The sequence below is a fragment of the Triturus cristatus genome, chromosome 2_2, assembly GCF_964204655.1.
Source record: "Triturus cristatus chromosome 2_2, aTriCri1.1, whole genome shotgun sequence".
Lineage (NCBI taxonomy): Eukaryota > Metazoa > Chordata > Amphibia > Caudata > Salamandridae > Triturus > Triturus cristatus.
Genome location: NC_140582.1, coordinates 23105229 through 23126080, shown reverse-complemented (window position 1 = coordinate 23126080; position 20852 = coordinate 23105229). Strand labels below are relative to the sequence as shown.

At 40.7% G+C, this 20852-nt stretch overlaps 1 protein-coding gene across 1 annotated transcript in view; it reads right to left on the bottom strand.

Annotated features, from left to right (window-relative positions):
- The window catches only part of LOC146861767 (interleukin-8-like), a 160609-nt gene that overhangs the window by 88524 nt on the left and 51233 nt on the right, over window positions 1-20852 (bottom strand). Inside the window, exon 3 of the mRNA XM_085640948.1 lies at window positions 8514-8594. Within this exon, the coding sequence (XP_085497074.1) occupies window positions 8514-8594 (81 nt within the window). The remainder of the gene's footprint in view (window positions 1-8513; window positions 8595-20852) is intronic.

The window sequence follows — 20852 nt, the reverse complement described above, 5'->3', positions numbered from 1 at the left end:
TCACAAGCTAAATTTCCGCGATCTTCCCCACTAGCTGGGGTGACATGGTTGCGTCCACTGTCCACTACACTCCAAACACCAGCAGTGCATGTAGACATGGATATGTCTGTGGTATGCATACTGCTATCTGTCCAGCACAGCTCCGCCACACTTGGCATTGTGTACATTCTCATTCATGGGTCACTTGCCTCCTTCGCACATGCCTGGTTCCCACCTCATCCCCACATTCTGCTATTGTGTGGCTGAGGTGCAATGCTGTTGAAGGCTCGTGTACATGGCTAGCCCAGCTTGCCACAGTAAGTTGTGCTGTCGTGTCTGGTGGGTGGGCATGTTGTTTGGCATGTTGTATGTGATTTTGTAACGTGTGCATTGCCAGAGTTGTGAGTTGCATGATTGTGGAGTTGAGGTGTGTGGTGTGTTCATTTTGTACTTACCAACGAGCAGTGCATTCCCATAGGTGCCATCCTGGAAGCGCTGGTTGGTGATGGACTGTCTGAAGATGGAGGAATCATGCACACTGCCTGGGTAGTTGGCGACGACATGGGTGAAGAGTCCCCGGTGGTCCACTATTGCCTGCACATTGATCAAATGCATGTGCTTTCTGTTGCGGTGATTTTGTGCAGTGTCGGCAGGGGGCACAGGTAGGACATGTGTGCTGTTCATTGCCCCCAACACGTGCGTGAATCCAGCTATTGCATATAGTCCTTGCTTGGTCTCCAGCTGTTCCTGCGCATTGTGGGGGACGTATAGGTACTGGAATACCCACAGAGTTTATCATTAAATTACTCCAAATTGCAGTGATGAAAAACCTTTTCTTCTTTCAGGGTCACTACTATCTTCAAATGAAAGGAGTTGCGATGGGGGTGACTTTTGCCCCAGACCTGGCCATTATGTTTATAGATCATTTTAAAAATCTATTTATCTTCAGTGACACCAATCCCTATAACAACAAGGTGACTTTGAGGAAGAGGTACATAGATGGTAATCTCATGATATGTACTGGTGATCCAGTGGAGTTGGGTCTTTTTCACACAATCAGAGGAGTGAGGACATACAGTTTACCATCCATTTTGACTCTGGAGAAATTGATTTCCTCGATATCCCTATCAGAAATGAGAATAACACGCTGTACACCACGTTATATCGGAAGCCAGCTGAACGCAACTCGCTTCTTCGTTACAACAACCATCCCCCAAGAGGCCTTAGAGACAATTTACCATTTGGGCAGTTTCTGTGGAGTCATCGGAACTGCTCCCAGAAGGAAGACTTCATGTCAGAATCAGAGGAGCTGAGTGACCGACTTCTGCAAAGAGGATATCCGAAGAGACTGGTGAAGAGAGCACGTAAAAGGGCTTGGTTCAGCCCCAGTGAAACACTGCTGACACCAAGAGAAAGAGAGTGCTATTCCATTCAGAGGATGATTTGTGTCACCACCTTTTCGACACAGAGCAACGTCATTAAGAAGATGGTCAACAAGCACTGGAGCCTCGTATTGGATGACATGGGACAATTGGAGCTACCAATGCATTCCTTCAAGAAAGCCAAAAGTGTGAAGGACCACGTAGTACATACACTCATTCCTGAACTCTGCGGAGGAACCATCCCTACAATCTCTATGGAGTCTACCACCCACACTAGGCCATTTCAAGTGTGGTCAATGCAATGCCTGCAGGATCACAATTCAAGGACGAGGACAAGGAAGAGGTGTGGCGCCGCGGCCAGGGCGACTGACGCCGGAATCTGGGGATCACGGTTTGATCCCCGGCGGTAGATTAGCCCAGCACCATGTGACTCTGGGCAATAGCTTAATCTTCCTGACGTCCCCCAGTGCCTAGAGACCCTTACAGGTGATTGTTTGCGCTTTACAAATGTGGATTATTATTATTATTATTCAAACGAAACAGTTTGTTTATAAACAACACACAATTGACTTCAAATCCTTTACGAACTGCAATACCTCCAATGTGATTTATGGTATAATTTGCCCTAGTGACAAAGTATATGTCAGCCACACACAGCAGAAAGTAAATAGCAGCATTGCAGCCAAATAAGATGCTGAGTACAAGGCGCACCCCTGGTGGAGCAGTTTAGAGATGCTAAGCATGGACCCAACGATCTCAAGCGGTTGGTGTTGGAAAAGGCTACCCTAGGACCCAGGGAGGGTAACATGGAAACCATTCTTAATGTCAGAGAATGTAAATGGATGTACCGTTTAGACTCTATACATAATGGCCCTAATGAATTGGACGGTAGCCATGCACAGCTGTCGTGCCTAGTATCAGAATAATACATCTGCACACCTTGGAATAGCTGTGTCTTACACCAGACCACCATCATTTAGAACCTAAAAATCATTTCCATGCAATGCCAGTATTTACATTAGTATACATAAGAGTATCCATCTAACAAAGACGATGTGCAAGTTGTGTGCTCCAACTCCCTCTTGGAACGTGGCTCAAAGTGTTTTTATTTTTTGTCTCTTATATATTTTATGTACAAACTTTCAAAACAATGTATTGACTAGGGAGAACATTGTATGTGATGTACCACTATCAACCACCCGGTAGAGGCAGTGGGCGGACATTAGCTGCCAATAATAGACAGTTACTCTACCCATGACAGAGGATAATTTTGAATGTGCTGATGGTACTGATGATTTGTATGTATAAGAGTATTTATTTAACATGTTCAAATTGGACATGGGATCTGAACACTTGATGCTTGCTGTATATATAAAATATGCTACTACTACTGACAACTTTGAATTCGTTCATGTCTTTATGCCAAACCTTCTAAACTATGTAACAGCCTAAAATATCTATGCATATGAATACAACTCTTCGAAGGGAGTGGACGCATGTTTTCACTTTAGAATGGTGCGCGCTGGACTTACGAACATAAACGTCCTAATAGCCTGCTTTCCCAGTCTTGGCACACAGTGCATTTTTTCCGACCTTCACACTGTTGCCAATTACGTAGGTGATTAATTCCCCTTTGCGATTATACTATGTCACAATGAGTCTTTCTTCCATGTTGCAGGCTCGATGACTTGTCAAATCTGACAAGCATCGTGCGCCTGGTATGACGTGGCCCGCTCGCGTACGAGGGAGACGAGCCCCTGCTATATTAACAGCAGATGTGGCATTCCTCTGATTCCCTTCATGCGAGACGGAGGCATCTCGATGATTAGAGGTAAGCCCTAATCACGCGCTGGTCTTAGAGCGCAGAAATCCTTTCCCCTAATAGTTTTCCGGCCAACTGCTCACACGTAGCTAAGAGCAGTTTCCTGTACTTTATTTCTACCCAGATTAAGCACCTGACGGGCTTTACGAGTGTCTGACCCAGAACAACAAAGGTAATTATCTTTGTTTGTTCAGCTACACAGGCTTTTTCAAGACTTTTTCCGAACTTAGTGGTGGTTGATTCAGGGTCCTTCCTTTTCTTTTCTTCTCTTTTAGGTCCTTTCAAAACGGCTCATTGGAAATTCACAGTCCTAGTGAAATTAATAATTTTTTTGGCTTAATGGCCAACCTAAAGGGACAGCTTCCCTATTAATTAAATTCAAGTAAGTCTGATTTATTCCGCTGGGTATCTTTAATAGTTAGAATTTTACTCGAGTTCTTGGGATTTATTCTGATGGCACCCACATTATTTTTCAGGTGCCTTATATCCGCTCTTCGCCTTTGGAGCCTACAGGCCCAGCTACTACATTACCACCTACAGTGAGTGGTGGCTTATGGTAATTTTGGCTCCATCCCAATTCACCTATATTTGTAATTGTGTTTGATGCCAACTAAGATCTTTTGTATTGATTTCCCAGGTGCCCCATCCTCTCCCATTCATAGTCCTGAGGAGGACCCCGCCGTAAGGGATTAAACAACCTACATTTATCCGGGGGTCGAAACGTCTACTTTGTAATTGTCACATGCCAGTTTGATGAACAGCGATTTCTCGCAGGGATAGTGTTTTTTCAATCATGGCTATACATTCTCTATCCTTTTTATTGTGAGGCTTAAGGATAAGCCGTTATCCAATGTAAATTATTGTGTGATGAGTATAATGTCACTATCTTTCCTTTACACTTTTTCAACCCTCGCTTGATGCACAATACCTCTTCCCCCTAGTTTCCTTTCTCCCCATGTTGTGTGCAATTTTGGCATATTCTTTGATTTATTCGCTGACTCATAAGCATTTGTTACGTTCAATGTGATTAAATACCATTGGACTAAACCTTTACAACGTATTAGTATATTTATGTTTATTGTGTTTCCAACTGTGTGTTTTGCTAAGAATTGCTCTACTGGTACCAATTTTATATTGTATTGTCCCGGCACCCAGGCTGTAACCCTGAGGGCAGGGTTATTTCTGTAGATTTTCAAGCCAAGTGTGGGGCACTACCTGCTGCATTCTTATTTTTGTTTTTAATCCCTCATCTCCTGTGAGGCAAGAGTGTGAAGTTGAGGAATCAATGCAGAACTAGAGGAGGGCAGTAACTTTTGCCATAGCCAGTGGGTCATCTTTTCATCATGACACGTTCTGAAGGAAGCTACTGCACCCTGGTTCAGCAGTTCTGGTCATGCTGGCTGCATAAATTGCAGTCTGCTCATGCCAGCTGGCAAATGCATTTGATGTTTCTTTTGGTGATTTTGAGGAAAATGTGAAAGCATTTCACACTCGCATCAAGACACCGTCTTGTCAGTATGTTAAAGATGATGCTTTTGTTCCTATAGGAAAATTAATTTGAATATTTTGTCTTATGTTTCTTCGTTATCATTGGTTACAAAAATAGTGTATACATAAGGATGGGCAAAATGGATAGTTTGTTATCCATAAATCCTTATTTTTTCTTTGATCTCTGTTTCTGATTGGTTTCTTTAGAGCTGGATATTTTAAATTTAAATGTGCTTTTATGTGTTAGCAATTAGTTTTAATTATTTGAAGGAATAGATTAGTAAACCGGAAAGATTTGTCTTCTGATGACTCTTCTGTGAGAAAGGGACAGAGCCAACAGGAGGTCTTAGAGGTGCTCATCTTCAGCTGTGATTCCTGATGTAACTGAAGTGATGTCAGCCAATGAGATCCAGACGTTGATCAAGTAGACAGTTCCCAAATCTTAACTGCTGAAAGGGCTAAGAAGAGACAAGTATCACAGTGCCCATGAGGATCAGCCACGCTGAACCGAGTACCTCTTCTTCAATGAATTAAGAGAGATGAAAGGAGGTTTTTCGAATTCGATTCACATCCAGGAAATCCTGAGGTTTTCACAGCAGCCATCACATTATGACTTTCAGCATATCTTCCCTCTGTGTGACAAACTGTCCAATTTGGCTTTACCTCTTCATGAAAAGATTAACGCCTTGAAATAAAGAGAATGGCATGACATTGAGCATATGAATATTACACATTTTCTGCAGAGGATTTATGGTTTTGAAGCTGCAGATGATGTTTTGTCTCCATCCATTAAGATAAGTGGTGCTTCTTGAGTACAGAACCAGTAGGTAGGCCTATGCTTTGTGTTTTTTTTATTGGAGTTTGAAGTATGAAGTGTCTGTCTTTCAGCTGCTGACAGGCTCATTAGTGATGACTAAAACGAGGAACAAGCCTCCTAATTATAGCATACACAGTGAAGCTCCTACATTTCTGTGTTAATTGCTGATGGTGATGTTTTGCTCATGCCACTTTACATAAATTACTTCATGCCAACTATGTTTTGCTTCTTGTCCTTTTTCTACCATTGTGTTTTTTCTCCCACCTTATTTAATAGGGAGAGACCTTTCAAGATGTTTCCTGTGCCGACTACTCATTAACCACCTCTCTTTAGGTTTATTACACAAAGAACAAAGGCAGAGCTGCCAAATTGCGAATGCACATCTGTCGGAAAGTAATTTATCAGTAGCTTAGTATATTTTGGTGCTCTTCAAGCATAAGGCCTCCCTCCGCCTTAAGAAGACCAAACTGGCTCTCCAAGGAGATACAATCCCCTGTGAGGTCCCCAAATATGTTACACAAATGCCAAGGCACATCCAAAATTAGTCCAAATCTGTAGGGTTGGCATTGACCATCATCATGAAAAAGAGGAAGTCCACAAGATGTTCTTTTATTTCCTTTTATGTGTCCTTTATTTCTTGCCAAAATCCAAAACATAAGCAACAGGCAGCCGACATGGGTTTCGTCTGAAAGGACTTTCTCAAGGCTAGCAATGACACATGTCTTTTTTATATATACACCGCAAGTCGTAGCTCAAGGTTGAAGAGTTTCAAGAAACAAGTGTAAAAATGCAAGTGATAAGAAACCTGTAATAAGGAAATCGGTTTGTGGCCGCTCCCACTACAATAATTCATCAGTAGCAATCCTTGGTAAGCCTACAGTCCTGGCTACTCTGGACTCGTCCTGGTCTGGAAGCAAGAGAATCGGTTTGTGGCCTCTCCCGCTATGATGATTTGTCCGCAGCAAGCCTTGATAAGCCTGCAGTCCTGGCTACTCTGGACTCGTCCTGGTCTGGAACGCCGAGGCACCATCAGACGACCCGCCTCTTTAGGTAATGGCTCTAGACGACGCGCATGCGTTGTCTCGAAGAGACATGCTGTATCTACTTTTTAAGTTTACAGCCTGCCCATAGGCTTCCCATTTGCTAGCACCATCGTCGCTCCATTATTCGATCTCCACATTTGTTAAGGGAATGCATGTGTCATGCTTCTTCCGGTGTTTAGCCCTCCCCGAGAGCAGTGACCAATTACTTAGAAAAATATGCAGGTACCATTTTTATTGATTGGTTCGGGACTACATTTACATTTTTTTAAATAGGTTTTCGGTCCTGCCACACGTTAGGAGTGCTGGTCTTTACATTATCGATGAGGGACGTTTTTTCCAAATCCTGTGCTGCTGCCTGGCTCCTGTTGCCCCATGGCTGCACCCACAGGGGCTGCAGCCTCCACTTACCTCACTAGCAGCAAGGAGTCTAGGGGCATTTGGTACAGCCAACCTGACACGAGTACACCATAAAAGAATAAATAACACAGATTTAAAAGCTGATGAGCGTATTTAACTTTCAGGGGATTACCATTTAATTACACAAGTGAAATAAGACGAGGAGGTATCTGCTGATCAATAATTAGATCGTAAACAATTTTGGGAAAAAGGTCAAGACCGTTAGCTCCTTGTAGCTGGATTTGTTCACCCATTGTTTTACTTTTATAAATAAATAATATCAAATAAAAAAAACTTTATTATATACTTAAAAAATTTGAATATTCTTTGGATTAAGTGAGACCTTCTGGCCAGAGAAGCTTCAAGAGAAAGTATACAACTTAAATATTTCGAAAGGAAAGATGAGATATTGCCAAAGTATCAGGTATCATGTAGCTGTTGTAGAAGGTCTTGATCGATCATGATCTAACTGTAAACGCAATGGATGTCTAACCATGGATGCCCTCATATGAATGTGTTTTTTACTCTCAGTTTCGCCTACAATAAGTAATATCGAACTAGGTAGTTACAAAGGTGACTGCAAAAAATATTATTTGGCAGAGGTACTGAGATTAAAGACTGTGTAAATGTATCTTCACTATTTGTCACTGGCGTAAATGTATTTTCCAGTGTACAAAGGCCTGAGAAATGATTTTATGATAGTTATCATTCATAAAAAATTGCACAGCAAGGCAACCATTCTTCCAATCATCAATAGGTGCAAATACTTCGAAGTGACTTTCGGAATTTGCAATGCGATGTATCAAATTGTGAATGTATTCACGCAGAAAGTTGGAGCACTTTTGCCCATGGCCACTGCAGGAACAAACGATGTATAATGTTCCCAAGATCCGTTCATATGGAGGGTAATCCAGCTTCCAAACATTACAACAGTAGACTGTCATTTGATACACATTCTACACAAATAATGTCACTTAAAACAAATTTCATCATTGTAACAGCAGCAACCCCAAGGCACATAGCTATACTTGGGTCCCCCTAAACTATCAACACAAGCCATGTCAATTTATTAAGGGATGCCTAGTCAATTTAAGATGTGGGCCTGGCACAAGGTATTGAAGAAATGTATAGAACAATATACCAAAATAATAGCCAGGTCTTATGTTTGAAAGAAAAGATTCCAAATTTTCTATTAAGTGGCAGACAAAAACTTCAGTAGGATCGGGAAAAACATGGGAAAGGTGTGCTCGCTGTCTCTGTCTGCAGAGTGGGTGTCTAGGGGTCCTGGTTACTGTTACTGGAACATTTTTTAGAAATGACCTCATGGAAATCACAATGAATAATACAGGTAGCCAAAGAAAGGAGCAAAGGAGAGAGTTAGTAGGGTTTAATATCTCCTTCCACGTGGTACATATAATTCTCAAAACTGTGAATCTATGCAACCACATCAATTATTTGAAGTTACTCTAAGAACTATCCCATATATCCTATCCCGTTCACCCCCTCTCCTCGTCCAGCCACACAAAAAAACTTTTGCAACGGAAAACATTTTTTGTTGACAAACATGCTGGTGGAAATACGCTTACCTGTCCAGATACCCCAATATTGGTTTCAGCCACTTAGCGCCTGGCTCCACACACACCATGTTACCTGACTCTAATGTAATTCTGAAAAAGAGCAAATGAAACATTGCATTGCAATCAGTCTTTTGACAAGTATAGAAATTCAATATTCAAGATCAGTTAAATAATTGCATGTGGCAATGAAAGTTAAGCAAACAAGCTGGAATTAATCCAGTGGGTGGTGCATTTCTATGACTGATGTTGATGTAGTTGGTACTTATCTGCTCAAGAGTAGACTAACAGTCTGGTTTTGGTGCTGCTAGTCTATGAGTTTGTGTTAGTGTGTCCGCCTGATACCTGGGTCTCTCTAAATGCTAAACGGGTAACAGCAATTCAGGAATATAGGAATCCATTCTCATACTCACAGTTGTACTGTGTGGCTCTCTAGCTCTTTATGTTGAGATTCTAGATATACACTTCTCTAGTCACTCTGTATTTGCCGCACCTCAGCACTCCCAAAACTGATAAGCACTGAGGCAACCATTCCCGTCATATGAGCCAGTGTTGGGAGAACTGTTCCTCACAGTGTTATGAACCGCAATGTACCTCAATATAGGCCTAGGTAGTTGCACGACCTTTTACCTACATTTGTCCCACCCATAAAGGGTCTGGAGCTGACCTTTTACCTAGTTTTGTGCTGCATAAATGTCGCATGGTTTTCTCCGAAAACTAGCCGCATTTATTATGCATGAGGATTCTCAGTTTCACAGCAGGATACCATCTTCTGGATAATAATTCTGTATAGGGGTCATCACTTTCATCATCCTTGGCAGATATGCCCACAGTACTATGACACATATAGGTAGAACCCCTGAGGGTACCTTTCGTGTATATAAGCACCACATCTTCGCTGGGCAAACGAGAGGAGAAAGACTTCCATGCTGACATGAGACGCTGAGGTCTCTGCACACAAATACTCCAGCACTCAGTGGTCTGACATCCCTTGTGGGGTGCCCAACTCGAGACCAAGACGGGGTTCTTTATTCTCTCATATCAGGTAATGGGGTTAGCTATTTTTCTAGGGGGATTCTTGCCTATACACCTACATACATGCTAGGTACACTTAGTTACATCTAATTAGGGTTTGCATCGCATTATTACTGTCATGTATCTATATGCCTGCATATATTCACTGTTTCAGCTCTATAGTAGAATTTTACCTTCTAGTTACTCTATTGGTGCTTATAACCATATGCATCTGTTTCTGTCTAATGGTTGTTGCAGCAAATATATTTTATACTAGAAAGACGCTGGTTCAATAAATACTTATTGAAAATGTCCCCATTGTTTATTCTGTATATCTCTCTGAGAGCAGTGAGCATGCGTGACTGAGCGAAAAGTACTGTACTGTTTTCATGATCCCTGAGGGGTCAGGGTTGTCGTGTTCAATAGTTGGCAGAAACTATTGACTCCTTGGTAAGAGGGAACCATAAAGGCACTGTGAGCTAGCTGGTCTACAGACTACCATATTCTTTGGGGTATCTGGAATCAGTCTGGACACCAATCCCTTAGTTTATGTAGTCTAAACGTGCGGATCTTATATAGATTTGTAGGAACTACACGACATGGTGCCGCCAACGTTGGTTTGGTTCTTATTTAATGGTCAAATCTGAGTAGTTCAGTCATGGTTTCTCAGAGACCCCTACGCACATTGACCCGCAGACATCTGGAGTGGGAAGGGTAAATCTGCCGCAGCTGAGTAGGTATACCCTATGTATTGGTTGTAGGTTTATTCAAACTTGAAGGATTATAGTTCCCTACATTGAGCATAACTGTATCTCATTTATAAACTTCCACCCATAATGTCTCAGACAGCAAACACTGCAGCTGATGGCAATGCTAGTACTGATAGGGAGGAAGCCGAGCAGAAAAGTGCTACAAACATTTCTGAAAATGGCAAAAATGCACTTCTTGCAAAATTAGAAATTTTTTGTCTCTCAGCATTAGGAGGGACTGTAAACATTTGTGATTGAGACACATGAGTCATTCAGGACAGAGGTATTCAATTCATGGGTTGAATTCTCATCTGCAGATGCACGTGCAAACACATTTCGTTCTTATACACCAGATTAAATACCATAAGAGTACTGTCCATACAAAAACATAGCAGTTCCACCCACATACCAAGAGCATATAGATTGATTTAAAGGCACCCTCCCACACAGAGCAGAGACGGAGCGACTTCGCCAGTCCTAGCTGATTACATACTGCATCCAGAAATTGTCCAATTGCAGACTTGTGTCCACTTCACAAAAAAATTATAAAACTTTACAGAAATCTGACACCATTCATTATGAGAACACTCACACTTCAACCTACAAGGGTTATTCGAGCAGGTCAATTACAAGGGACCACAACTAAAATTACCCCACAAACACTGAACGCAATAATGGGAAGAATGCCCACTAAACGTGAGCAAATGCCATTCTCGATAGCATAGAAAATAGCACAGCTAGAGGCTGTGTTTCCACACAGAGGCCCACAAGAAAAACACAGAATATTAACAATCTGCTTGCCAATGGGAATAGCTTCCCAGATAGAGGACTGTACCACATGGGGCACAGTTTTCGCTACCATCTATACCAGGACTCATGGCACCCCTTCAATGGCGGTGTTACCAGAGGCATTAAGACAAGTACAGAATGAGTACTGGGCATGTTGGCAAACATAAAAGGGGAGGCAGAAGCGGTAGCTATACGCCAACGTCTGAGGGAATACACTCCTGCACAACAGGAGCAAGAATTACCAAAAATTATCAAAGATACCTATGCTTCATTGGGTAGAGACAATTTGGGAGCTTGTCCTGCGAAACCACAAGTAATGGGTAGTCCTGAAAAGGATCACTCTAAGCAAGCACCTGATTCATCTAAAAAGAAATGGGATAATAAACAACATAAGAATAGAGGGCCCAATTCACAGAACTAACTTAAGACAAAATCCTAAACTTACTACCATTTTGGTATTCACAGAAGGCACTTACTCATTTTGGTATTCACAGAAGGCATTTACTCATTTTGGTATTCACAGAAGTTAGGAGTCCTAACTTTACTACTCCTAAACTGAGAAAAATCCTAACTTTAAGACTTTCGGTGTTCACAGAAGGCATTTAGGAGTCCTAAAGTTAGGAGTCCTATCTTTACTACTCCTAAACTGAGAAAAATCCTAACTTAAGGACTTTCGGTATTCACAGAAGGCATTTAGGAGTCCTACAGTTAGGAGTCCTAACTTTACTACTCCTAAACTGAGAAAAATCCTAACTTTAAGACTTTCGGTATTCACAGAAGGCATTTAGAAGTCCTAAAGTTAGGACTCCTAACTTCTGTGAATACCGAAATGAGTAAGTGCCTTCTGTGAATACCAAAATGAGGAAGTGCCTTCTGTGAATACCAAAATGGTAGTAAGTTTAGGATTTTGTCTTAAGTTAGTTCTGTGAATCGGGCCCAGAGAGAATAGATCATAATCACGGGGTGGGTCTCCTCAACAGGAGCCCTCTGACAGGAGGTATAACCTTAGGAACCATGATCACATAAAAAAAAACTGACAGGTATCAGGATGCTAATACACGCTGCTCTTCTTCCTTTCAGGGTTCATCAAAAACTTAGAGAGGGAAGAACGGTCAGAACACAGATCAAAAGGGTGAGTAAAGCCAAGAGACACACATCGCACTTCAGACAGTATCAAAAAAGAAGATAAACCAAAATCCAAACCTCAATTTAAAAAGAAGAAAGTAGCTGGCCTTAAAATAAGAAATGCCCAGGCTGCTGAGGACTTAACTTCTGAACGGGAATGGGCTCTGACGATACTAGACAGCACAGCAGAAGTAACAATAGCTCGCCAGAACCTGATGGAATTTCTGGTGACAGCGGTGTTGAATGAGCATATCACAGTGGAAACACCTGCTACTAGGGTAAATGTCCCACATCAGTTATATGAAATAGCACTCCATATAGAGGGGAACCTACCCAGAAAGGTGAAGGGTCTCTTTTGGGAGAACCTGACTTTTGGATACAATATCATTTTGGCTGAGAAAGATTGGCCACCTGAGTTTGTTATGGACTGCTGAAAGGGAGAAACAGTAATTTTACCCGCTTTCTCCTAACTTGTTCCAGGATCTTTAAAACATTCATACGTGCAGGAGTGGGCAGTATCACTAGCTGCTACATTATACCGCAATCATGTAGGGTGGGAAGCTGATTCACCTCACCATGTAATCCCAGTAAAAAATACTCCAACTCCACAGAGATGGCACCCAATAAAACATGACATAAAAAAAAACTGGTCAGGGAGATCTTAAATCAACTTGAATACCAAGGTTTAATAGAGAATTGCACCTCTTCTATCAATAATCCTTTGTTTCCCGTAATGAAACCCAACAATTCATACCATCTAGTTTTAGACTACAGACATTTAAACACATGCACAAAAACGTTTGCAGTACAGAAAGGACACAGTGTCGCATTGATGAATAACATTGTGCGGAAGAAATATAAAACTGCACTAGATATCTCAAATGGATTCCTTTGCCAAAATATAGCACCTGAGAGCAGATATCTGACAGCATTTTTAGTCCTCGACTCTCAACGTCAATTCTGTAGATTGCCCCAAGTGTATAAGAATAGCCCCTGGTTGTTTTTAGCAAGCGTATCAGAGTTACTTCAAACTTTTGATGAAGAGGCAGTGTCCTATGTGGATGATATTTATCTGACGGACGATTAATTATTGGATCATTTGACCAGGGTGAACAACATAATTTTGGGGTTCGCCTCCTAGGGCTACAAATTTAAATCAAAAATTGCCCACCTCTATGTCCTATTCTTAGGATATGCGCTCTCAAGTGTAGTGAAAAGCCTAGCAGCTATTTTTTTCAGAAACGTATGCGCAGATCCAACCTCCAAAAACTTTGAAAAACTGACAATCCATTTTAGGATTCCTAAATTTTGCCAGTCCATACATTTAGGATTACGCAGAAAAAGTAAAACCTTTCTACGATTTAATTAGACCTGATTTTTCAATCCGACATTGGACACAGGAACACACAGAAATATGACATTCCCACAAGCAGACAATATAGCTTTCAAACGCTTACATACACGTGTAAATACTACAAACTTGGTGATCCATGTAGTAGCGGGTCAATCCGGATATACTTACCAACCCTTCAATGAAGGGGAAACTGTACCCATTGCATACAAATTAGGTTCCTGGGGATGGGACTGGGATGCAACTAGAAATGAGCGAGTCAGCAGCACCTGACACTAACTATGACATACCATCAGCTCCTCCACTCCCCCAGATAGGGATACTCTGAGCAAAGGCCCTACAACTGTCCGATATGAATGTCTGCTCAATAAATCAGGCGCAGATTATGCTGAAATACTTGTTGAGCCAGATGGAGATACTGTCAGGCCAAGAGACTCACCCCAGGGCAGCTTTAAGTCTTATGTTAACGACATGCCCTGGATTCCCCCACTAGCGGATGGGTCATCGAAATACTCTGTTAAAAATGTGTTCATAAATGAACAAAAGCAGGGAAATGATGGAGGATCACGTTTTACAATCTGATTACAAAATAGAGCATTTTTATCGACCTTGGCAGCATGAAGGTCTCTATATAGGCCCCACTAACCATAACCTGGAAATGTGCTACTTTGGCCATTTTTATGTCACGCAGTAACTGGTGACATAGTAACTCACACCTCCCCTGACACATCCACCAGGGTCCCCCAGTTCTAACCCTTCCTAAATATAAAAAATCTACTAGGCCTCACTTATCACAAATGTGACTCTCTCTCTTGTACCCAACGCTGCAAGGTAGCTTGGTCAACCACGTACAGTACAATAACTTTTCACAGCACACTTGCAAATACACCCACACATGCACGTACACAAGACCAGCTGGAACCAGTTGGTACATCTTGCTACATTATTATTTTTGAAACATAGCTTGGCCAAGTGAAACCACAGCCGCAGCTTTGCGATAGGAGCACCTGTCTTAAGTTCCGCTCATATTTTTAGAGACATGTACAAGACAAGATGTTCTTTGTTTTCAACCAGCTGACCAGTTCCGTGTCCTAAGACATGCGGTCAAGCCACCTGCACCAGAAAGTGCGTCAGAAAGTGCGTCAGAACAGTGTCATAGTTCTGCATTTTCAGGTATATTAGATCCAACACCCCAATTAGATGCCAGAACTCTCTCTGCTGTGTCCATCGCATGCGTGGGTTCTCCGGCCGGCCGTTTATCTGATTTGGGACTTCAAAGCCTCTCTCTCAGGTGGTACATCCCAATCTAGATAACCTTTTTGCCTTTTTTAATCTTTGATTATTCTCGGTATCTTCTATCAACTCACAATTCCTTGCATTTAGGGTCTCTTGAAATGTTAATCTTGCATGTCTAGTTCTCTTCAGAAAAGCTTGCCTCAAGGAGCTATATTTTCATTAGAATGTATTCGGTGTCTTTTGAATTTCTCACTGATTTAAATTATGCCATTTTGCAGGTCCTAATTCCAACCAGGTTTCTGGACTTCTGAGCATTATAATGATCATGTGGTTTATCCCTGACGGAGTTAAGTCAGGTTTTCATAATGGCAATGCTTAACATAACAAAATGATATGCATTTATTGATATGTCTTTGATTTATGGAATAAAAGTGCCACTCCAATCAGATTATTTGTCATCTTATATCTTTCTCCCTTGTTCCTCAGTGAAGGGTTGCGTCGGTGGCCTGTGTCCACAGGTGAGGTGACCACACTCTAAAGGGCATCACATTCTCCCTTTAACAATATCTTAAGTTTTTAACTGATATTAGCAGTGTATGAAGATAGTTGTGGCCAAATTGTGTTATTTGGTAATAGTGGGAGAACTTTGCTATTGTAAGGCATTTGTAATAAGTGGATTTACAACTGAAAGTGTTTATTCTTTTTAGTGAATTTTATCTCTTTGTGATTTTATATTTCTGTACTTTTATGGCCCTAGCGGCCAAAATAAAGTTTAACCTGACCTGGAAAAGGGTTTGCATGAATGCACCATCATTTTCTGTTGTTATGGAGAAAAACGTAGCAGTGATTACTTTCCTGAAGGGCAGAGTGGCAGCAAAGGATGTTGATTGGGTACAGATTAAAAGTACACATGATGGAAGAAAAGGTTGTTTTGGTTAGTGCAAATTCAGGTATGGATGTTTCACTGCTGGAAAAAGTATTCTTTTGCCATCTTTATAACAGATTTGAGCACTGGAAGAAGACATTTAAATTTAAACATGATGCAGCAGTTGCAAATGTGAAAAAACAGAGAGAAACGCAGGCGCAAGATGTGTCAGCCAAGCAAATGCAAATGTCAGTTAATAAACAGGTACTAATGGTAGGAGTTTTTCAAGCCCAATGGGCTCACAACATATGGAAAATGCTAAAATTAATTTAAATAAGTTGTCCAGAGCAAATGTAAATTGGGAAGTGGAAAGACTAGCACAACCTTTGTATGCTGCAAGTGGATGGTTAATAAGATGTTTAGTCTCCTGCCCATAAATCTAAATGCAAATGTCAGTTCAGAAACAGGTACCAATGGAAGGAGTTTTTCAAGTCCAAATGGTCCCACATAATATGGAAAATGCTAAAATTAATTTAAATAAGTTGTCCAGAGCAAATGTGAATTATTTTCAGAAACAAAATCAGAACCCAGTTCAACAGGTTACTATATTTGAAAATGAGAGTTTTAACCCAAACAATTCTGAATTTACCAAGTCCATTGTGAAAGCAGAGGAAGGTCCAGACTTGGTTGAAGGAGTTTTAAACAAAGAAATTACAAACCCAGTTTTAGAAGAATTTGCACCAAAACTAGGCCCATTTGAGGAAAGTTACCAATTTGTTGTTTGTGACTCAGGCCTGGCAGGAAAACAATTGTTTAGCAAATTAAACAGCACAAATTACTGTACACCAGATAATGTTCATTTTCAGATTCCTGATGAGGATGTACATTTTAAAATGGCCCAACAAGAGACAGCTGTAGCATTGTTTTCAGAAAAGACAGTTGAAAAATTACCTTCTGATTTGGAAAGAAATAATAAACACAGAAGTAAGGGAGCTCACAGAGAAAGATGTCAGATTAATAAAATGTGCAGAACATGTCTTATTCAAATTAGAATCAGATTACATGTATGATGTAAATGAAGATAAACTGAGTAAAAGATTTTTGATGGAATTGATTGGGTGTTTATGTAACTTTCTGATCACAGGTTCACAGAAATTAAATGAAAAGAACAGATTAGTGCAGGAGATTAATAGCATAACGTTTCCATGTTGTCCTGTGGTACCGAATCCAGCCAATATATTTTTTCCCATTCCATGTGCTGAAGAATGGCTTACTATTATTGATTTTTGTCAAATTCATGTCACAGTGCCATTGCATGAAGATAGTCAGGAGTACTGTCAAAAGAAAAATGAATGTCTGGGACACATAATTGGAAAGGGAGGTAGAAAGGTGTCACCAGAGAGAGTGGAAATAATTGACCAGATGAATCCACCTCAAATTCAGAAAGAAGTCAAAATGTTTTGGGAATTGTTAGCTGCTGTAGAGAGTGGTTACCAAACCTTTCCCTAGTGGTTAAGCCTTTACTGAGGCTGACACACAAGGATGTGTCTGATCCGCTTCCATTGGACAACAATTGCACAAAAGCATTCCTAGAGTTAAAAGAGAAAAAGTGTCATGCCCCAGCACTAGGAATGAAAGTTTATTTAAAAGAAAATACACCTAAGGCTGCGCTCTCTCAGTGCCTGTTCAAAAACATGAATGTGTTCAAAGGTCTGTGTTGTATTTCCCAATGACCTTTGAACCCAACATCAATGAAACTGAATATGAATGTCTAGATGTCATTAAAATATGCATGAAGCCAAGATCAGACTATAAGGATGAACGTCTGATTCAGCCCAACAATGTCCATTTTGTAGATGGCCCATATTTGAAAGGTAACAATGACACATTAAGAGCACCACATGCTGTGCTTCTTATACATTGTGTTGTCAAAGCTTCATGGCTTTCAGTAGTTACCTCAGCCCAAAATTCGAAATTCATTGCCCTTTCCATAACATGCAGTATAGCTGCTCAAATGGGAGTCACTGTTGTCATGGGAGAGAGAAATGCTAATTCGGTTGCACAAAATTGTGTTCTGTTAGCATATACATTCAATGAATCTTCACAGGTGAATTAATAGAGGCTCAGGAAATTGTTTCAGAAGCAGAACAACAGGGTTGTATCAGGACTGTTTTTGAGAAAAGTGACAACTGCATAGTAGCAGATGTGTTATTGCAAAAACTGATGCCCAGGTACAGATTGCCAGTTTCTCTGAAATAAGATCATTACGAGGTCTCAAAGATGATGTGTGTAGAACCACAGATTGCACAAAGATTCGATTGTAGCAATCAGCCTGAAGTTTCAAGCATAATAAAGCAACACAAAGACAGCACAGAGTTACACTTTGAAAAAGACTGTGTTTCAGCATCACCGAAGTGGCTTGAAGATGCACATGCAAATGCACTTGTGAACAACACAGATGAAAAGACTAGCCATTGCTGTGAAGGTCTGACTGATGTGGAGCGTGCAGTTTCTCACCAGATTGCAGCTGCTACTCAAGATTTACATAATGAATGGTGCCAAAACTTTAATCTGAGTGATGCTGTGAAATGGAAAGGCCTGTTCCAAAGGATCCTGGCAAAGACTGTTGTGAAATGTGGTGGCCTTCCAAATTGGGTGCATGCCTCTCACACACTTATGGTCCTGTGTCTCCCTGATAAAACAGCTCCTCTTCAAGAAGATATGCCAGCTGTGGTCAAAAGTTCACAGAAGAGGGTCAGTCAAGCTGTAAGGGAACACACAGAGTCTGAAGCAGCACTAGAGAAAACTGAAGTGGCCCTGGAAAAGCAAAAAGTGGAAACTGACTCAGATGAAAGCGGTGTACAAAGGGTGAAAGAGTCAGATACAGCCTCTGAAAAATAAATTAGTGGTGTGGGCCTTTGAGTGGAGGTAGGAAAAAACTGCAGTAGTCACTTGAAAAATCATTTGCACCCATAGCTGAAACATCTGAATCTGATCAAAGTGAAAATAAAAGTGAAAGGCTTGGATTGGAAAAGTGCAGAGAATTGATGGTGCTCTGTCAGAGTCTCGGCACCTGAGTAGTCTAATTGCATAGAAAAAGTACAGGATGCCACACTCTTTGAGCCACCCAGAAGGCAAGTTGGTGACAAAGGGAAAAAGAAATGCTGAAACAATAACTGAGAATTTTCAAGAGCTGAAGAGAAAAGAATCTTTGAATGATGAAAGAAAAAGAAGAAAAGAAAATAGAAAGAGAACTGTTCTGTTGAATTTTCCATTTAAATATTTTACAGCCTCATGCATCAACCCAAAATCCAGTCGGTAAAATACCGATTCGGTAATAGCTCCCGGTATTAAGTAAAAAATACCCAATCCCAATGCATCAACCCAAAAGCAGAAATCGCTATTTAAGGAATCCTTAAATAGCGATTCTTTAAATAGGGATTCCTTAAATACCGATTCCTTAAATAGCGATTGCATTTAAGGAATCCCAAAGTGAGATTCCTTAAATGCAATGCATCAAAGTTAAAAAATTAGCGATTTCGCTAATAGGGGGAGCAAATTACCATGAAGATGAACTGCATGGTAATTTGCAAAAACTTTGAAAAATGCACTTTTGTGCATTTTTCAAAGTTTCATGTTGCGCACACACATGCCCTTAGAGCATGTGTGTGTGCAACATATGTGCACATATCATTTTCAGGGGTGCAACAGGGTGTCCTTTTGACACCCTGGCACCCTTGAAAGTGCTCCCGCTATTAGCGATTCGGTAATACCGAATCGCTAATACAGACTGGCTTTACATTCATTCCTATGGGCCTCCAAGCCCATAGGAATGAATGGGTAGGTATTCCTTATTACCGATTCGGTATTACCGATTCGGTAATAAGGAATATTAAGGAATCGCTATTTGAATAGCGATTCCTACATGCATAGCCTTTTGCTATTCCTTATTAGCGATTCCTTATTTTTCGCTAATAAGGAATCGCAAATGGCATTGTTGATGCATAGGCCCCTTAGTTACTTATTTTAGAGAAAACTAACGGTTCCAAGAAGCTACTTATAGAACTCTGCACTAAACATTTAAGCTTGGCTATTATATGATCTGATTACAGACGAGACGTATGTTGCCTTAGAAATAGAGGTAACATTGTTATATGCTCAGCTTTTGCAATAAAAACGTAACCTGTGAAATTAAATAAGTGTGATGATTTACAAATCATTTGAGGTATCATGATTTGATATCATCAAAAGGGAGGATTGATGTAGCTCAGATTTCATCTGGAGTCAGGCATTGCTTTATATTTGTGCTTCAGACAGACTGCATTTAAAATGATTTTGGTGCAAGTGGAAATCACATGGCACATGAAACATGAAATGAGGCCTAGTCAAATGCTTATTAAAAGTGGCACTTTTGGTGCAAAGCAAAGTGAAAGACATAAAATGAGGCCTGGTCACATTGCTTTCAATCTGAAATGCTTATGCTGAATTAACATGTGTTTTTGCAGTGTTGAGAAAACTTGTGATTTCAGTTTCCTCTTTAGCTTTGAAAATAATCATGGAATGTGTTCTCTCTTCCCAGCTCCTTTCCCTTATAATTACACCTCCTGTACCCGGTCTCAAGAGACTTTGTTGCATATTTAGACAAATACACATTCAGTTCATAACACATCTTTTTATAATGTGTAATAAATTAATCAACCATGCACCATCACTACACAAGGGGCTAAAGCATTTTGCATAAAAAGCTATCTAAAACATTAGAGCAAGTTGCTATGAATATGTATTAACTGCTTGCGCTTTGAACATTTTCACTGGTGCATGTTTTATGCTATGTTGTACATAGCACATTTTTGCATGTTTTGCACAAATAATAGAAAAGCTGCTTTAAACTAATAGCTTTTGCTAGGTAATAAATAATACAAGGTATTAGTATGGGGGAGGTAAACATAATGGTTTTTATTTCGGAAATACTCTTTTTTGTGTTTGTTTTGTTTTTGGACCCAAGATAAAATGGCTGCCTGTGAATCCAGCAAGGCTGTGAATTGTATTGATTGAGAGAGCATGCTCAGAATCAGCTACATACTGCCAAGTGCCTCGAGTGAAGACCTGGTTCAAAGACACAGTGACCTGTACATTCTTGTAGTCCTGCCAATGTACCAGTGTTTGTGGAATGTGTTTATCCTGCGTGCGATGTGACAGGAAGCAGGAAACTGGACTGATAC